Source organism: Arvicanthis niloticus, chromosome 6, assembly GCF_011762505.2.
Source record: "Arvicanthis niloticus isolate mArvNil1 chromosome 6, mArvNil1.pat.X, whole genome shotgun sequence".
Classification (NCBI taxonomy): domain Eukaryota; kingdom Metazoa; phylum Chordata; class Mammalia; order Rodentia; family Muridae; genus Arvicanthis; species Arvicanthis niloticus.
This window is the reverse complement of record NC_047663.1, coordinates 37,012,675-37,033,139: the sequence shown is the minus strand read 5'-3', so window position 1 is coordinate 37,033,139 and position 20,465 is coordinate 37,012,675. Positions and strand designations below refer to the sequence as shown.

At 38.3% G+C, this 20,465-nt stretch overlaps 1 protein-coding gene across 1 annotated transcript in view; it reads right to left on the bottom strand.

Annotated features, from left to right (window-relative positions):
• Usp32 (ubiquitin specific peptidase 32) overlaps positions 1–20,465 on the bottom strand; it is a 148,257-nt gene that overhangs the window by 47,455 nt on the left and 80,337 nt on the right. Inside the window, exons 8-15 of the mRNA XM_034505184.2 lie at positions 16,955–17,070; positions 16,675–16,737; positions 14,894–14,977; positions 12,654–12,715; positions 8,919–9,021; positions 3,262–3,454; positions 1,021–1,196; positions 347–487 (exon numbers count right to left, since the gene is read on the bottom strand). Of these exons, the coding sequence (XP_034361075.1) occupies positions 347–487; positions 1,021–1,196; positions 3,262–3,454; positions 8,919–9,021; positions 12,654–12,715; positions 14,894–14,977; positions 16,675–16,737; positions 16,955–17,070 (938 nt within the window). The remainder of the gene's footprint in view (positions 1–346; positions 488–1,020; positions 1,197–3,261; positions 3,455–8,918; positions 9,022–12,653; positions 12,716–14,893; positions 14,978–16,674; positions 16,738–16,954; positions 17,071–20,465) is intronic.

Here is a 20,465-nt window from a genome sequence, read left to right as displayed (position 1 = left end):
GCGCGGACATCCTGTCCTCCCACTTGCAAACAACTGACTGTGCAGGTGCAAAAGGCAAAAGGTGCGCCAAAGTCACTGCCCATCCCAGGGCGTAATATGGGGTGATGAGTGAACAGCCAATCAGAAGTGAACACGCCACTCTAGGGTATATATAGCAGTGCCTTTCCCGGGCTTGGGGTCTTTTCCGCCTTTGCTTACAAGAAGTAAAGCCTCGTCTGTAGTGATACCCGATTACTGCCTCCGTGTCCTTTTTCGAGGGCGAAGGGGACACAAAAGAGGTGCGCGCAACAACCATGCACATTCTTCTATGACTACTCCTATGGAAGGCATTATTAGCTATACTTACTGGTCTAGGGAGGGCCAGGTTTGATCCGTACCAATGATAAAGTGCTCTCCACACAGGTTCTGGGACCATTTCATAATCTCTTCCATGGATTAGCTGTGGAGTTCGTTTTAATCGTCCTCCTTCTAGTGTTAATGATGTAGCCTTAGAACGAATTAAGTGCTGAGTTTTAATTTTATAGTCTCTTGTACATCAAAAAAATATAGACATAGAACAAAGTCATGTTACTTTCTAGTTTAATATTGCTGAAAAATACCTTTTTTTTTTTTTTTCCAATTTGTGGTGAATCCTGTACTGTAAAAAAGGTAACTGCTGCTAAGCTATATCCCCAGCCCAAACCTAAGAAAATGGAATTTTCTCAGAGATTTTTAGGTTTTACTTTCCAATGAATTATTTAGAAAAGGGAACTCTGGGCTAGGTATGTTGGCACATGAATTTAGTGCCAGTACTTAGGCGGCAAAGGCAGGTGGATCTCTCTGAGTTCCAGGTAAGCCTGGTCTACATAGCAAGTTCCAGGACAGCCAGGGCTATATAGCACATTCTCTCAGCGATGTACTATGAGAAAATACCATGCCTACAAGAGGCTAAACTAGATAAACTACAATGCCTTTGTGTTAAAACCTCTTGAAATTTAATGGCTACTTGGAAGAGAATAGGGTTTAATGTCAAACACCTACCTTTACTGGTTCCTGAGTTACTAGCGGCTGGTTATCAATAGCTCCTGGCTTCTGAGGATTAAGGTGCAAAAGGATATTCCCATTGGCTCCCAGCAAACACTGATTGTTATTGTCAGAAGTGTTATGTTGCCTTGCAAAGCACATATCTGCCCCTGGTGTGGCAGAATATAGAAAGCCTATAAAGAAACAAAACAACAATGATGGAGTTTCTCATTTTTTGTTTTTATATATACATAGGTTTGAAGATACAAACTCAGATCAATGCACTGTATTAATGCTATTATCCTGGTATGTCACTAGAGTTTTATGTTTTGATAAATATATAGTAGATAAAAATGACAGATGTATTCTTTACTAGACAAAAGACAGTAACAGGATTAGAGTTCTCAAAAATGTTACCAAGTGCAAATATTTGCCCACCTCCCTAGTATATGTAATTCATAATGAGAATTATAGATCTGTCAGGAAGGAAGGAAAGGGAAAGGGAAAGGGGAAAAGGAAAAGAGGAAAAGGAAAAGAGGAAAAGGAAGGAATAAAGGAAGGAAGGCAGGCCCTAAAATTCTTCTATTGCAAGCATTATTCTTGGCAGAAAACAGCATTAGGAAACCTCTAAACCTCTCTTCCTCGCTTCCCTTTTTCTGAGACAAGGTCTCACTGTGTATCTCTAGCTAGCCTGGCACTCACATTATGTAGACCAGGCTGGCCTTGAACTCAGAGATCTACCTGCCTATTACTCCTGTTAAAGGGGTTTATATGCCACCACACCCAGTGTCAATTTTCTTGTTGTTGTTTTGAACTTGTTTTTAAAGACGGGTTTCTTTGTGTGTACTCCTAGCTGTCCTGGAACTCACTCTGTAGACCAGGCTGGCCTTGAACTCATAGAAAGTTACCTGCCTCTGCCTCCCAAGTGCTGGGATTAAAGGCGTGCACCAACCACTGCCAATGGCGTGGTGCCTATTTTCTTAATAGATCTATTTAAAAGAAAGTGACGATTGTTATAATAGGAAAACACACAGAGAAAAAAGGCTAATGATGGCAGAGTTTGAACCTGATGTTTTAAAATATTTCAATTTAACTACATGTTAATCTTTCGTAAACATTCTAGTTATCAATTGCTTTGTAAACTTCTATTTGTGGGTAGTAATGTTATATAATAAAATACACATCAGACAGAAACTTAGGGTTAAGAAATAATCTTATTTCTTCTAGATGATGGGCTAAGCCTTCTAGTAAGATTCATAGTATAGCGTGAAGTTATTAGCACATCTGACACCCCGGATCTCAAATCTTCACATCAAAAGTAGAAGAAAAAGGAAAGGGAAATGGAGAGAAAATATGAGAATGAAATGTGGTATTAAAGCAGAGCATAATACTTCTAGAATGCTAAATGATTTCTGTAGTGTCAGACAGTGAAGAGAAACAGCAGACAGTTGACTCTAAACAGAGTGAAGGAGAGAACACTAGCTCTGCCAGTTTGCTTACTACTCCCACAGAAAATGGGAGAAAATGTCAGAAAAGAAAATAAAGATGGGATATGTTTGAGAGTTTTGTAAATTTATAGGTGATTAATTGAGAATAGGATCATTCTCAATTGGATGTGTCTCACTAGTACCAAATTATCTTCCTCGTTAGTACAGAACAATTAAGTTTCAGATAAGTAGAGATGACAGAAGTGAATTATGGAAAGTATTAACATGTGGTATTTTAAAAAGTAACCTCTAAAATTCTGGACTGAGGTACTGAACCAGTCTGATGTGAAGACCCAAATCCAATGAAGACATGTTTATGGTTAAAGAGTTCTGAAGACTGGTAATTTTATTTTCTTAAAATCTGTTTTCACTATACTAAATTTATTGGCAAAGCAGATTAAATAGCAATATGCCTTGGCTAATGAAAAGTAAACACTTTCATACTAAGAGATTATGAGTTTACTTTAAAAGCTGTAATACTTTCAAGAATTTTATAATTAACTATTTCATCCAAAACATATTTCTTTGACTTGAAGCGTGATCTCAGTACTCTAACCACAAAAATAGATCAGCTAAGAATAATCATGGGTATTGTGTGGTTGTACATGCCTGTAATCCCAGTACTTAGAAAGCAAAGGCAGGAGTTTCAGAAGTTCAAGATCCTCCTCAGGACCTCAGGACTTCCTACAGAGCAAGTTCAAGGCTAGTCTGGGTTATATGAGAACCTGTGTCAAAAACATTACTGACACCATGGGAGCCAGGCTATACTTACCACTGCCAGTAGACTCTGAGGCTTCAGATGCAGAAGAAATGTTGTCTGAGTACTTCTCTTCTGTGGTATTCATATAACCAAGGTTGTTACTGATTCTATCTTCCCCATGCTCTATAGGATGTGCTGTTGTTCCAAATGAAAATTTTCCTCCATTTAGAACAGATGATGGCTCAATTACTACAGGGTTGGCATCCTAAAACCATAAAGAAGCCAAATTTAACAATCTGACCAGTACATAGCTATTAAAGGATTAATTTTTTTCAAGGGGGAGGAGGTTTATTCAGGAGATAGGGCAAAGGTGGGGAGAAGAAGGTGGAAGGATAAGAGAGAAGAGAAGTAGAGGCCGTCCATGACCACGTGGAGAGAGAGGAAGGGGGGAGGGGACAGAGAGGCAAGAGGGTGAGAGAGAGAGAGAGAGAGAGAGAGAGAGAGAGAGAGAGAGAGATTAAGAGTAAGGGTAAGAGTAAGAGAGTAAGAGAGTAAGAGAGTAAGAGAGTAAGAGAGTAAGAGGAGGATTGATTTTTAAAAGTGAATTCCACTGTATTTTACGTGTATGGTTGTTTTGCCTCCATGTGTCTGTGTAACACTTGTGCCCTGTAGGTTAGAGAAGGGTGTCGAATCTTTTGGAACTGGAGTTATAGTTGGTTATAAATTGCCATGTGGGTCATGGGAATTGAAACTAGGTCCTATGGTAGAGAAATTAGAATGTTCTTAACCACTGAACCATCTTTCCAGCTCCTCAAAGAATTAATCTTAATATAACAAATGTCAAAAATATCTATTATTTTTATCAGTGTGAGTTGCTAAAGTCATTTGCTACACAATTAAACTTCCTTTCCTTAAGGAAGTGTGTATATATATACACACACATACACACACACACAATGCCCCCAATATATTCATTTAATATGTCACATATACTCATCAGTACATTGAGAAAAGACTGTACCACATAAATAAGTTCTGAAAGGCCAAAGATGGCAGTCCTGACTATTACATACCACAAAACAGTCACAATCAAAGGAGAAGAAAAACAGTTCGTGATAAAAACGAACTTAAGACATTTATGTCCACAAGGTTAGCTCTACATAGGACACTAGAAGGAATATTTCAGACTGAAGAGGTTAACCATACTAAGAGGACAAAAGGAATAATCTCAGAACATTTAGCCAAAAGAGGTAAAGAAAAAAAAAAAAAAAAAAAAAAAAAAAAACCACAACTACCACCACCACAACAAAACAGCAGGAATTAACAAACATTGTTCAAGAAAATCTCAATATCAATAGTCTCAATTTCCTAACAAAAAGACAGATTGGCTTAAAAAACAGGATTCATCTTTTTTATGTCTTCAAGAAACATACTTTATTATAAAGGACAGATACTACCTTAGGGGAAAAGGGTGAAAAAACGTATTCCAAGTAAACAAAACTAAGAAACAAGTAGGCGCAGCTATTTTAATATCTGATAAAATAGACTCCTACTTTATCATAACTAAGCAGAAGTGATAGGGAAAAACACTATATATTCATTAAAAGAAAAATTCACCAAGAGGATAATACAATTCATTTATACACAAAAACAAGGCACCTAATTTCATAAGAGACACTATTAAATATTAGATCTAAAAATCACACACTGACCCTAATACAGTGACAGTGGTTGACATCAATACCCCACTCTCTCCAATAGACAGGTCATCCAGACAAAAACCAAACAGAAACTCAAGAGTTAAATAATATCACAAATCAAATAGACCTATCAAATACCTACAGAACATTCCACTCAAACATTAAGCACTATACTTTCTTTTTAGCACCCCAAGGAACTTTCTCCAAAACCAATCACATAGTGTGATATGAAGCAAGTCTCAACAAACATAAGAAAACTGAATAACATCCTGCATCTTATTTGACTGCCATGAATTAAATCTGAATATCAACAGCAATACAAATAGAAAAAATATACAAACTCATGAAATTTAAACACACTACTGAATAAAAACTGGGTCAAGACAGAAATCAAAGAAGTAAAAAAAGTCCTAGAATTGAATAAAAATGACAACATAACATATGAAAATCTGAGACACAAATGAAGGCAGTTCCAAGAAGAAATTTTATAATACTAAGTGCTTACATAAAAAACCTTGAGAGATCGCATATTAATAACTTAATGACACAAAAAAGAAGATGCAAAGTGACAGTGCACCCAATGTTGACTCCTGGTTCTTCAGCCCCTTATTTGTGCAACCATGTGTATACATCTATATATAATCTTACACCACATGGAAGGCACAGGCAGGAGGACTGAAAGTTCTAGGCCAGCTTGAGTATGAGACTCTGTTTCAAGAACAAAAACTTTAAGGTTGCTTTATAAAAAATATAAACCACAAAACAGGTTGGAGAGATGTCTCAGTGATCAAAAGCATTTGTTGTTCTAGAGAATCCAGGTTCAGTTCTCAGCACTCACATGGCAGCGCACAACCATCTGTAACTGTCCAGTTCCAGGGTATCAGATACCATTCTGACTTCCCTGGGAACAGGTATGCACACAGTCCACAGACATAAATGCAGGCACACATACACAAAGTTGTGTGTGTGTGTGTGTGTGTGTGTGCAGAAAGTAAATGTCTCAGTATTTAGGGTCCATCATTTAGCAATAACTGCAGTTTGATGTATTTAATTTTTTCTTTTCTTCCGTTTTTTTTTTTTTTTTTTGAGATACAGTCTCACTATGTAGCCCAACCTGAGATTCTATATGCCATTTTATTTGTGTGCTCCCCGCCCCCTTTCTTTTGGAGGGACTGGTTCTTTATATCAAAATGTCACTTGTCAATATTCAGTATCAAAACTTATTTATTAATTTTTACTTCTTGTGCATTGTTATTTTGCCTTCATGTATGTCTCTATGAGGGTGTCAGATCTCTTAAAACCAGTGTTAGAGACAGCTGTGATAAGCCATGTGGGTGCTGGGAATTGAACCTGGATCCTTTGAAAAAGCAGGAAGTGCTCTTAACTGCCAAGCCATCTCTCCATTCCCTGGTCTTTAATTTCTTATGACAGAAAAATTATCTGTACTTGCAGAAGATGAGTTGTGACATTCTTATTTATAGATCAAAGACAAGAAAGCCATTATCAATGATCAATGTCTAAAAAAGGCACCAATTAAGTTGTGAGTTGGTGTTCATTTTCCTGCTTTTGCCTACCAAAAGCTGAGATTACAGACATACATCATAACACTGCCTTGTTAACATTATTTTTGGTATTTTGGATGTTCTGAGGTGAGGTCTCAAGTAGCCCATGCCAGCCTCAAACTTGTTGATGTATCCAAGACTGACCCTAAATTACTGATGTTTCTGCTTCTACCCCTCTAGCATCAGGATTATAGGCATGCAGTACCATGTTTGGCTTAATTTTTTTTAGCCTTATTTTTATGTGCACAGAAGTTTTGCTTATATGTAAATCTTTGCACCATATATATTCAATGCCCACAGAGGCCAGAAGAGGACAGTGGAATCTCTGGGACTGGAGTTACACATTGTTGTAAGTTACCATGTGGGTGCTGGGAATTGAACCTTAGTCCTCTGGAGGAGCAGCCAGTGCTTTTAACCTATGAGCCATCTCTCCAGCCCAAGGCCTTAATTTAAAAAGGAGGTTTTAAAAGACATTTTATAGACATATGGTAGACAATAATAAAGAATGAAAGATTGGTGAGATGAATATATAAATTCCCCCTTGTAAATCAGTGCCTTACTATGCTCCTTTGATTCCTTTATGCACAAAAGGATTCTGGAAGGCATTAACAAAGATTCATGTAATTGCCTCAATGCATTTTATGAGGGGCATGCTTAAGCCCTCTGTCATGCTCCTATAGAAAATTGAAAGTACCATATTTAAGAAAAAACTAAGTCAATCTTTGAATCTACATTCAGTAAGACATTAATATCTTTTCATCCCAAGGCAAAAAAGTGTTTCAAAATAAAGACTGATGCTTTAACCTTTATATTCCCATTTGTCTACCACATTCAACATTATTTGCCAACAGATCCCTGAATTCTTCAGGTGCTTTTATCCCTTGAGAGACTACAGTCTATGTTTGCTGTTAATATATTTTATATTGGAAAACCAAAGAGCTGGAAGGTAGCTGAGTGGTAGTGTACTTGTCTACTGTTGGTGAGGCATTGAAGTTCAAAACAGCAAACTGAACCAAAGCAAGATCCACTTTCCAAGTACAGGTGTGGGGCACTAGACCGTGCCACCAGACAGAAAACCTGGTAAGGCTGAGTGGATTCAGGAACTCTCCCAACCAGGTTCCTGTCCTGGAACACGTGACCATGACACACCATGGAGAGGACTGTGACCATCAGTCATGTAGAGGCAATACCACAAGCCCCTCTACAAACAGATGAAGCATCCCTAACATCTCAGACCAAGCCAATAGAAAGCATCTGCCTTTAGAACCCAACCCACCCCAAAATGTGAATAAGACCCTATCCACAATGAATAAAATGTAAGAATTATTTCACCAAAGACCATCTGAGAGGGAGTAGGGAAGATGCAGGAAGAGCTGGAAGCTGCTCAAACCTACCATAGTCACTGCTTGTTGCCCCCTGACCTTGGCTCCCAGCAGATCACTACATCTAGCTGCCTGCAGTGGGGGCCACAGAAGAGGCCTAGCAGCCTGCCTTGCTCTAGCTCCTCCTTGGAGAGCTGCAACTCTTTGACCACTACGGCCAGGTCAGAGTCTGAAGATCCCCGCACATAGCGCCAGGTACACAGACCCACATACAGGGGTTGTAAGAGTATAACTCACCATGCCCAGCTGAAATGAAGTTTCTTGAATAAGAAATCAATCAACACTTATTAATTTCTAACAACTATCTTACTTTCTTTTATTTTTATTTATCATCTATTTATTTATCTATTTATTTATTTAGAGGCAGGTTTCTCTGTGTAGCCCTGGCTGTCCTGGAACTTGCTCTGTAGAGGAGGCTGGCCTTGAACTCACAGTGATCTACCTGCCTCTGCCTCCTGAGTGCTAGGATTAAAGGTGTGGGATACTATAACCCTTTATTTTGTTTTTTTGTTTTTTTTGAGACAAGGTTTATGTAGTTCTGACTGTCCAAAAACTCCCTATATAGACTAGGTTGGCCTAAAACTCAGAGATTCACCTGACTCTGCCTGCCAAATGCTAGGATTAAGGTGTGGGGTACCATGGCCAAACCTCTACCTCAATTTTTTTAATGGAAAAGGTGAAGAACAATGTAAATGATGTGCTGACAATACACACTTTAAAAACCAGCTCCTATACTGGATCCCAGATCTACACTGAAGAAGATATCCAGGTTTCTTTTTCTCTCAGTACCATATTCCTCACAGGTAAAATGAATATAATATCATCTTCTTTACAGAAATGTGAAAATTAAGTGACATAAACAACTTGTAACATAAATAGGCACTATTTTTCATCGGGTTGGTGACAAGCGAAAAATCTGTGTAGAAATGCATACACAGAGCCTGCTCTATATCAATTTTCATAAATATTCATTTCCTTTTCCTTGAAATCTTGGTCTAAGTTGGCATATTTTATTACTGGATATTAGTTTTACTGTCTGTTCAAAATCTTACTAAAAAGTGTATATATACAGGAATTTAACTCACATATTTGACATATTCTTTCCACTGTTGCCACCACTGCATGGAGATGATAAACCAATTGTGTCCTGGCTGCAGACCATATCTGCTTTCTCGTTCCAACCATCCTCTGCACATACAAAAGAAATCCAATACATGAGAAGAAAATTTTAAAACTGAATGGAAGACTGAAATTTATCACTAGAAATTTTTTCCTTAGAAATATCAAAATAGAAAAACAAAGCAAGAAAATGTACTTAGTAGAGACTGACACCCCTTCAACTATGGCAAAGGAACACTAACCCATCAGTAGGTCAATCTAAATAGTTACAGGCCACTACAAAATACCATTCACATACAGTTTGGGGCTGGAAAGATAGCACAGTGGATAAAGTACTTAACAAACAAGTACCACGACCTGACTTTGGATCTCCAGCACTACAAAAGTCAGGTGGAGTAGTGCATGTCTAAAATCCAAGCACAAAGGTTGTAATAGGTAGATTCCTGGAGTTTGCAGACCAGAGGTCTAGCCAACAGGTGACTATGACAGTTTGAATGAGAATGGCTCCCACAGGCTCATATGTTTGCATGCTTGGTCCCTGGTTAATGTAATTGCTTGGAAAGGATTAGAAGATATGGTCTTGTTGGAGGTGTGTCACTGAGGGTGGGCTTTAAGATTTGGAAAGCCTACACCAGGATCAGTCTTTCTCCCCTTTTCTACTTTTTGTCTGTGGATCAGGATGTAAGCTCTTAGCTACTGCTCAAGTACCATGCTTGCCATGAAGCTCCTTGACAAGATGGTCATGAACTATTCCTCTGAAAAGGTAAAAGCACCAAGTTAAAAGCTTCTGTAAGTTGCCTTGGTCATGGTGTTTTGTTACAGCAATAGAACAATAACTAAAACAGTGACCTACATGATGGGAAGGGGAAAAAAAGACTCCTGTAATTTGTCCTCTGACTGTCACACTCCATCACATTCCCTTCCTCACAAAAATAAGATGTAGTACAAATTTTGTTTGAAAAATCCCATAACCCTCACTGGCTGGCTGTAGTGCTTGGGAGAGTGGGTTTCACAGTGGAGCTGGAAGCATAGGTTAGGGTGAGCTGTAGAGTTGACCCAGAGCGCATGAGAGCTGAAGAGTTGACCCTGCCTTCTGCTGATGGCAGCATTGGGTGGCCTAGCCAGAGCAGTGCTGGAGAGCTCACCCTGGTGGTGTGGAAAAGGGAGAGATAGCTCAGCTGTTACCCAAGGCCCAGATCCAGGGCTGTAAGTTGGCCCACCCCAAAATTATCTGTGAGTTGCTGGGGTGCATGAAAGGGCAGGTCCCGTTGATCCAAAGCTGCAGGATCTCCATGGCGGAGGGCAACAACAGGATAACCAAGAGGTGCCCCAGTGAGGATCCCAGTGAGGATATTGATGGTGTCACAGAAGCCAGAAACCTCAAACCAGACCAGTGACTCACTGCAATGAACATTTGCAAGTGAAGATGTGTGGACAGAGGGGTATATTGTGGGACACACAGACACACTACAGCTTCCATGATGAGATGGCTTCTATACTTTATTTTGTTTTGTTTAATTTTTGTTTGTTCATTTGTGTGTTCTTTACTTTGGGGGAGAGGTTGCAAGGGTGGAGGGGACAGGGAGATGAGTGGGACTGGGATGCGTGATGTAAAACAATGAAAGAAACAATAAAAAGTTTTTGGAAAAAAGAAAAAATATAATAATATGCTAGCAAAAATAAATTTAAAAATAACAAAAATTTAAAACCATTGTAGTTGGTAAGAACCACAATTTCACTGTGGCTTTGATTTTATTCCCTTAACAACTAACTATATTGTTTATCTTTCTAGGTGCCTGAACAGCATTTAAATATTTCTGATGGAAAAAATATCGACTGATGCAATGAAAACATTATGTAACCATTTGTAGTTTTCTATTTTGTTAGTTATGTCTCACAGAGACATGTATTATATGAATAACATTCAAAACAAAAATAAGTATCAAATTCAATAACAGCAACAAGTTTTATTATGATCCATTAGGTAATTTGGAAAATAAAAATTATATTGATTAAAGTCATAAAAACACCTGCTTCATACCATTCTTTAAATAAAACTCCAAATTGCTATCAGATGTAAAATCCAGACACAATGATTCTTGTTATAATTGATCATGACATGTATTGACTTACATTTTTAAGAATATACATGAGGACCTTGAACTATTCTAAGACCTTTGAGACAAGTTACTGCTCTCATCTCCACACCCAACAGAATATTAAGACTTCTATTATCATCGTGTGTGTGTGTGTATGTGTGTGTGTGTGTGTGTGTACCATTGCATATTTGTAGAAACCAGAGGACAACTTAATAGTCTCAGTTTTTTCCTTCAACCTTCGTATAAGTTTCAGATATAGAACCCAGGGCTTCAGACATCTAGTCAGGTGATAGTGAACAAGTGGTATGGTAGTTAGATAGAGAAGTCATTGCCTCATACAGTTATTCTCTTAGATATTTCTTGATTGTCTCCTGTGGTGGCAACTGCTAAGGGTTGTTGCCTGCTGTCTATATTTTAACCAGTTATCTTTTTGTTGTTGAGTTGTAGCAGTTCTTTATACATTCTGGCTATTAAAGAATTATAGAAGATATAGTTTGTTAATATTGACTTTCATTTTTAGGTTGTCTTTTAGATACAGAAATTTTAGACTGTGAGGAAGTCTAAGTTACTTTGTAAGTGGATGTTTTGGGAACCATTATCTAAAAGTCAACTGGAAACCTAAATCATTTCTTTTTCCTTCCTACCTTCATCTCCTCCCCTATCCCTGTCCAAGTCATTTAAAGAGAGTTTTGCTAAATATAAAATTCTTAGTTGTTTTTTTCTACCCTTCTTAGTTCTATGCTTTTTGATGAAAAAGTTGGCTACTCTTACTGAAGTTCTTCCATTAGGATAATTGCTTTTTTCTTGCTGTTCTAAAAATTCTTTTGGTAATTTTATTAGACTGCAAGTCTTCAACCTCTGAGAAATATCCCCAGTACAATTTTAATGCTAAACATAATTTGACTTTTAAATTATTCTAGTTTCTTAGCTAGAGAGTATGTTTTTCCAGAGAGGATTTCTTTATGTATCCCTGGCTCTCCTGGAACTTGCTCTATAGCCCGACTTGCTGGTCTCAAATTCACAGAGATCTGCCTACCTCTGTCTTCCCAATGCTGGAATTAAAGGCAGGCAGCATACTGCCCACCTGCTAGGAATATAATTAAAAATGTTTTTCTACTTTTTTTTTTTCAGACAGGGTTTCTCTGTGTAGCCCTGGCTATCTTGGACCTCACTAGGGTAGACGAGGCTGGCTCCAACTCAGAAATTTACTTTTCTCTGCTTAATCAGTGCTGAGTAGGATTTAAAGTGCCTACCACCACACCCACCTTCTCTCTCTCTCTCTCTCTCTCTCTCTCTCTCTCTCTCTCTCTCTCTCTCTCTTTCTTTTTCTTTCTTTCAAGACAGAGTCTCTTTACAAAGCCCTAAGTGTCCTGAAACTCATGTAGACCAAGATGGCCTTGAATTCACAAGAGATCCACTTGCCTCAGGCTCCTAAGTGCTGAGAATAAAGGCATGGGCCACCATGCTGGTCTCTATATGTAATTTTTAAAAACAGCTTTACTATAATAATTAAAGCAAGATAAACTGTTCCTTAGTAACTAATATATTCAAGTGTTAGAAATTTTAGCTATGTAATAAAAAACCTAGAAACTATAAACTTACCTAATAATTTGTCCTTCTTCTTCTGGAGTAGCTGGTCTTAACCCCAGAACTATGTGGCATACCTAGAGAAAAATAAAAGGATAATCACACTTTACTAGGGGCCCTAATGATAAAACAGTATAATATTTGATGTTATTTACCTGAAATCTACTTAAGATGGAAATTTGTTAACTGGTGAATTATTTATTATTATTACCTGAAGAAAATTTAACTTAGTTGATTGGTTTTTAAATTTAAAAAAAAAAAAAAAAAGAAGGCTTACTTCCCAATCTCCAACAGCTGAGTAGTGTATGTTTTACATCTATAACAATTAGATATTAGCTGTCAAGAAGAGACCAATTTCCATTTATTCACACTACTGTATTACATGGAAGATATCCCTCATTAAAAATGGAAAATCATAAGAAATACAAATATACCAAACCATTACGACCTACAATGTTCTAACAAAACAGAAAAATTTTAAATTAAAATAATAGAGACTCATACCTGGTCTGCTGCCAGAAAGACACCATATTCAGACCCATCCCAGAGGATCTGCTGCACTCAGAGCAGTTGGTAAGAAACCCCCCCCCCCACTACCCAAAGTCCCAGAGCTGCAGCTGGGAGACCAGCAGGGGTGTACTAGGGACCCATCACCCACTAAAACCCAGCTCTTCACACAGCTACACAGCTACAGTATACTCACATACATAAAATAAATAAATCTTTGGGAAAAAAATGAGGTACAGAGCTCAACAAAAAATTCTCAACTGAGGAATATCGAATGGCCAAGAAGCACCTAAAGAAATGTTCAACATCCTTAGTCATCAGGAAAATGCAAATCAAAACCAATTTTGATTGATTCCACTGAGATTCCACCTAACACCAATCAGAATGGTTAAGACCAAAAACTCAGGCAACAGCAGATGCTGGCAAGGATGTGAGAAAGAGGAACACTCCTCCATTGTTGGTGGGATTGCAAGCAGTTACAACCACTCTGGAAATCAGTCTGGTGATTCCTCAGAATATTGGACATAGTACAACCTGAGGACCTAGTTATACCACTCCTGGGCATATACCCAGAAGATGCTCCAACACATAACAAGGACATATGCTCCACTATGTTCATAGCAGCCTTATTTATAATAGCCAGAAGCTGTAAAGAATCCAGCTGTCCTTCAACAGAGGAATGGATACAAAGAATGTGGTACATTTACACAATGGAGTAGTACTCAGCTATTAAAAACAATGAATTCATGAAATTCTCAGGCAAATGGATGAAACTAGAAAGTATCATCCTGAGTGAAATAACCCAGTCATAAAAGAACACAGATGGTATGCACTCACTGATAAGTGGATATTAGCCCAAAAGCTCAGAATACCCAAGATACAACTCACAGACCACATGAAGCTCAAGAAGAAAGACCAAAGTATGGGTGCTTTGGTCCTTCTTAGGAGTAACAAAATACTCAAGGTAGCAAATACAGAGACAAAGTGTGGAGCAGAGACTAGAGGAGGGGCCGACTGGAGACTGTCCTACTTGGGGACCTATCCCATGTGCAGTCAACAAACGCAGACACTGTGTGGATGCGAGGAAGTGCATGCTGAAAAGAGCCTGATATACCTGTCTCCTGATAGGCTCTGTCAGAATCTGACATATACAGAGGCAGATGCTCGAAGCTAATCATTGAACTGATCATGGGGTCCCCAAAGGAGGAGGTAGAGAGAAAACTGAAGGAGCTGAAGGGGTTTGCGGCCCCATGGGAAGAGTGACAATACCAACCAACCAAAGCTCCCAGAGTCTAAACTGCCAGCCTGGGAACACATATGGAGGGACCCATAGCTCCAGCTGTATATGCAGTGGAGGAAGGCCTCATCAGCCATTGGTGGAAGAGGAGGTCCTTGGTCTCTCGAGGAGGGATGCCCCAGTAGGGGAATTTGAGGGTGGGGACAGGGGAGTGGGTGGATGGTTGGGGGCACACCTTCATAGAAGCAGCAAGAAGGGGGATGGGATAGGGAGTTCCTGGGGGGGGTGGGGAATAGGGAAAGGGGATAATATCTGAAATGTAAATAAGTAAAATATCCAATAAAATACATTAAAAAAATTAAAGTAATCATTAAATTCGAGATAATGTAGCTATGTGTTTTTATAAGACATAGTCTAGAGCCTGGATGTGCTAACACAGGCACATAATGGAAGACACAGAATCACTAGTATACCATTACCCTTCCCAAATCTGTCATTTGCCTTAACATACCTGGAAGAGGAGATTCAAAAACTCATTGGCAAGAACATTTTTCACACTCCATATCTGATAGTCTTCGAGAGTAAGATGGCCCATCTAAAAAAGGAACATTCAAATTCATCTCCTGCCAATGTCAGTTATTACAGCACAAGAATAAAGTATTTTTAAAAGCAAACCAGTAATATACAGAAGATACTATGGGCTCACATAAGCAGTATCACAATTAGTATGAGTTTGCAAGGGATAAAATATAAAAAAAAAAAAAAATGTAATTTTGTTAAAGCAGCCAGTGAAAAATGAAGCACTTATTAACAATTTCTTTCTTCAATAAGATTTTGTAAGTAACCTGGGCAGGGTGGCACGAATCTGCAATTCCCATACCTGGAGAGTAGAAGCAGGAGGATCAGAAGTTCAAGGTCACTTCTGGTTATCCAGATCTGAGACCAGCCTGAGCTACACATAGTGCGATCCTATTTCAAAAAACAATGACAACAAAACACAAAAAGCAACAATAGGTGTTTTAGATAAACTGTGAGGTATCATTCGAGATATATATATATATATATATATATATATATATATATATATATATATATATATACACACACACACCAGTTGGGTCAGTAAAATACCCAAGTCCCACTCTAAACTGTTACTATTTTATTAGCATGATTACATGGCAATTTGAGCCCCTAAACAATCTGCCCAATGGTTACTGGAGCCAGAAATAGAAACTCCATTTAACATAAAAATATAATACAAAAGCCAGGTGGTTGTGGCCCATGCCTTTAATCCATCCCCTCATTCAGGAGGCGAAGGCAGGCAGATCTCTGAGTTCAAAGCCAGTTTGGTCATCCAGGAATACACATAAAAGCCTGTCTCAAAAAACAAACGTAAAATAAACAAACAAAAAAAAACTGACTTAATTTTTTCAAAGCCTCAATTATGGCATAGTCTTTACTAGTCTGCAACTAAGTACATGTCAGTATTTGAATAAAAATATTCAAATTACTTTAAATGTACTTCACATATCTTTTTCACATAAATTATTATTGATTTCAGAAACAGATGAAACTTTCAAGCTACATAAGTAAATCTGTTATGATTTGCTACCAATAAGTCTTACCAAACTAAATAATTCAAAGGGATTTTTATAAAATAAACTTCCATGGCCTCATGGTCTCACAGCCTCATCTAAAAGGTCTTTCACCCCAGAATCATAACCTCAAATTCTACCACTGTTAGTTTTCCTTCTCTTTTGAATCTAATATAATAGAGCCAAGCTATCTATACCGTTTGGTTTCCTTTATTCAGTATAAAGCTAGCCTTAGCATAATTTATTAAATGAAGAAATAAAGACTATAAACTAGCCGGGTGGTGGCGGTGGCGGCGGCGCACGCCTTTAATCCCAGCACTTGGGAGGCAGAGGCAGGTGGATTTCTGAGTTCGAGGCCAGCCTGGTCTACAGAGTGAGTTCCAGGACAGCCAGGGCTACACAGAGAAACCCTGTCTCGAAAAACAAAAAACAAAACAACAACAACAAAAAAAGACTATAAACTAAAGCAGTAAAGGGAGGGGTCTACTTAATTCATATACTAGACTTCACTGAACTGCTGCTGAAGACGGAACAGACCTCTATTTTGAGAGATGATGTGAAGGTATTTTACCACTGGACCAGATAAGTGGTGATAATGCAGAACAGTTATTTGATTAGACATATAAACTATACATCTTGATTAAGCACACATAATATTTTTAGAAAAAATAAATAAATTACTTATAGCCAGTCTCACCTTTGTGGTATCATGTGCACTCAATATCCTTTCTACAATGTCTGACAGATCCATATGTAATTCCTTTAAAAAGAAATCCAAAAAAGTAATATATATAATTTTTAGACCCCCCTATATATAAAAAACAATTCATTTTTCTTTTTTTTTTTAAACACTCATTCCAACTACCTAGCGAAAAATCAGAACTTAGCAGGACATGGGACATACCACAGGCCAGTTTTAGCAACATTAAAATCCTGCCTCAAAAACCAACCAACAAACAAAAAGAATCAGAACTTACAGGAATATCATCAGTGCGGTTATCTTTCCAGACCTCCAAAAGTGCAACCACCATGTCTTTCAGTTCAACCCTGGAGAGAACTCCATCACGGTCAACATCAAACACCTTGAAGCAAACTAATGACAAGAAACTCTTATGAAGGGCAATCATTTTTAGATTCTGAAATATGATGCATTTCATTGGAAGTTACACGGTACAATTACTTAAGTTTTCTAAGCCAGTATGTACTGTAGCAGTTCTCATCAGGAGATATACTATATACAACAATATATTATTACCATTATTGTACCATGTAGAATTGTGAATAGACCTCATGACTGTCTCTAGGTCACTGCCCAGGTTAAAGAGACCTATCTGTCAGCCAAATCTAGAGCTTCCTTTTTTATACACTAGAAAGAAGGGGCTAAGTCATTCTATAAAAAACACTGCCTTACAGATTTTCAAGAGGCAACACAAATCTTTGAATCCTCCCTGGTGCTGCTCAAACCTGAGCCTTAGACATGCTGTGCACATGCTTTCCTTTGCTCTCAGCTACATCCCCACCCTTAAGTTAGTCTTTGCACTCTATCACCTGTATCCCCTCCCTCAAGTTAGTTTTTCACTCAAGACTGATCATTGAAGACCTTTTTCTCCTATGCTTAAAAATCCTATCTACACTGAGAATTAGACTCCCAATTTCTACTTTATCTAAAGAATCTAATTTACATTTAATATTTTGTCAAATGTAATCTCAGTTCCTTAGTAAAGTTTATGTACAACCTTTATGTAGATATAACCTTTAATTACCACATAATTAATTAACTCTAAATAAATCACTCTGGATCCTTCCAGTCTCTATCCATGCCCCAGAGCTAACCCCGTGGCACAGCTCTCCATACCCAAATCCTGCGAGGAGAAAACTGGTCTCCCAGGAGTGCTCTCACTCCTAAGTTCACAGTTCACAGGTGAGATCAACACTTTTGCTGCAATAAATGGCCAAATAGGGACTGACAGGAGACCACAGGGCACATGAACCGTGGAGCATTGGGGAATAGGATCCTTCCTGTTTCCATCAATGTCCCGGAGTTAACCCTGTGACACAGATCTCCTCACCCAAATCCCACCGGTAAAGAACTGGTCTCTCAGGAGTGCTGACACACTTAAGACCACAGGCCTACAGGATCAAAGGAGAAATAGGCTACAGTCAGAGAGAGCAAGACCAACTAACACCAGAGATAACCAGGTGGCGAGAGGCAAGCTCAAGAAACTAAACCAACAGAAACCAAGGCTACTTGGCATCATCAGAACCCAGTTCTCCTACCACAGCAAGTCCTGGATATCCCAACACATTGGAAAAGCAAGATTTGGATTTAAAAAAATCACATCTCATGATCATGATAGAGGACTTTAAGAAGGACATAAATAACTCCCTTAAAGAAATACAGGAGAACACAGGCAAACAAGCAGAAGCCCTTAAAGAGGAAACACAAAAATCCTTTAAAGAATTACAGGGAAACACAACCAAATAGGCAAAGGAATTGGACAAAACCATCCAGGATCTAAAAATGAAACAATAAAGAAATCACATGGAAGACAACCCTGGAGACAGAAAACCTAGGAAAGAGATCAGGAGTCACAGACGAAAGCATCACCAACAGAATACAAGAGATAGAAGTGAGAATCTCAGGTGCAAAAGATACCATAGAAAACACTGACATAACTGTCAAAGAAAATGCAAAATGTAAAAAGCTCCTAACACAAAACATCCAGGAAATCCAGGACATAAGGAGAAGACCAAACCTAAGGATACGAGGTATAGAAGAGAGCAAAACAACAAAATGATAAACTTCCCTAACCTAAAGAAAGGGATGCCCATGAACATACAAGAAGCCTACAGAACTCCAAATAGACTGGACCAGAAAAGAAATTCCTCCTGTCACATAATAATCAAAACACCAAATACACAAAGAAAGAATATTAAAAGCATAAGGGAAAAAGGTCAAGTAGCATATAAAGGCAGACCTATCAGAATCACAACAGACTTCTCACCAGAGACTATAAAAGCCAGAAGATCCTGGACAGATGTCATACAGACCCTAAGAGAACACAAATGCCAGTCCAGACTACTATACCCAGCAAAACTCTCAATTACCATAGATGGAGAAACCAAGATATTCCATGACAAAGCTAAACCTACAGAATATCTTTCTGCAAATCCAGCCCTTCAAAGGACAATAGAGAAAACCTCCAACACAAGGAGAGAAACTACATCCTGGAAAAAGCAAGAAAGTAATCTTCTTTCAACAAACCCAAAAGAAGATAGCCACACAAACATAATTCCATCTCTAACAACAACAACAACAACAATAACATCAACAATCACCTTTCCTTAATATCTCTTAACATCAATGGACTCAATTCCCCAATAAAAAGACATAGACTAACAGACTGGATACGTAAACAGGACCCAGCATTTTGCTGCATACAGAAAATGTACCTCAGTGACAAAGAAGACAGACACTACCTCAGAGTAAAAGGCTGGAAAACAGTTTTCCAAGCAAATGGTCCCAAGAAACAAGCTGGAGTAGTCATTTTAATATCGAATAAAATTGACTTTCAGGCAAAAGTTATCAAAAAAGATAAGGAAGAACACTTCATACTCATCAAAGGAAAAATTTACTAAGATGGACTCTCAATTCTGAACACCTATGCTCTAAATGCAAGGGTACCTACATTCATAAGAGAAACTTTACTAAAGCTCTAAGCACACATTGCACCTCACACAATAACAGTGGGACATGTCAACAGCCCACTCTCAGCAATAGACAGATCATGGAAATGAAAGTAAACAGAGACACAGTGAAACTAACAGAAGTTATGAACCAGATGGATTTAACAGACATTCATAGAACACTTCCTCCTAAAACAAAACAATATACCTTCCTCTCAGCACTTCATGGTACCTTCTCCAAAACTGACCATATAATTGGTCAGAAAACAGGCCTCAACAAATACAAGAAGATTGAAATAATCCCTTGCATCCTACAAGATCACCACAGACTAAGGCTGGTCAATAACAACAAAAACAACGGAAAGCCCACATACACATGAAAGCTGAACAACGTTCTATCCAATGATAACTTGGTCAAGGAAGAAATAAAAAAAGAAATTAAAGACTTTTTAGAATTTAATGAAAATGAAGGTACATCATACCAAAATTTATGGGACACAATAAAAGCAGTGCTAAGGGGGAAAACTCATAGCTCTAAGTGCCTACAAAAAGAAACTGGAGAAAGCATACACTAGAAGTCTGACAACACAACTGAAAGCTCTAGAACAAAAAGAAGCAAATACACCTAAAAGGAGTAGAATGGCAGGAAACAATCAAACGTAGGGCTGAAATCAACCAAGTAGAAAAAAAAAGAACTATAAAAAGAATCAACAAAACCGGGAGCTGTGAGGAGCTAACGTGGGAAGAGTACTGAGAGGAAGAGAAGGAGTAAGGAGAAGAAGGAGAGGAGAAGCTAGGTGA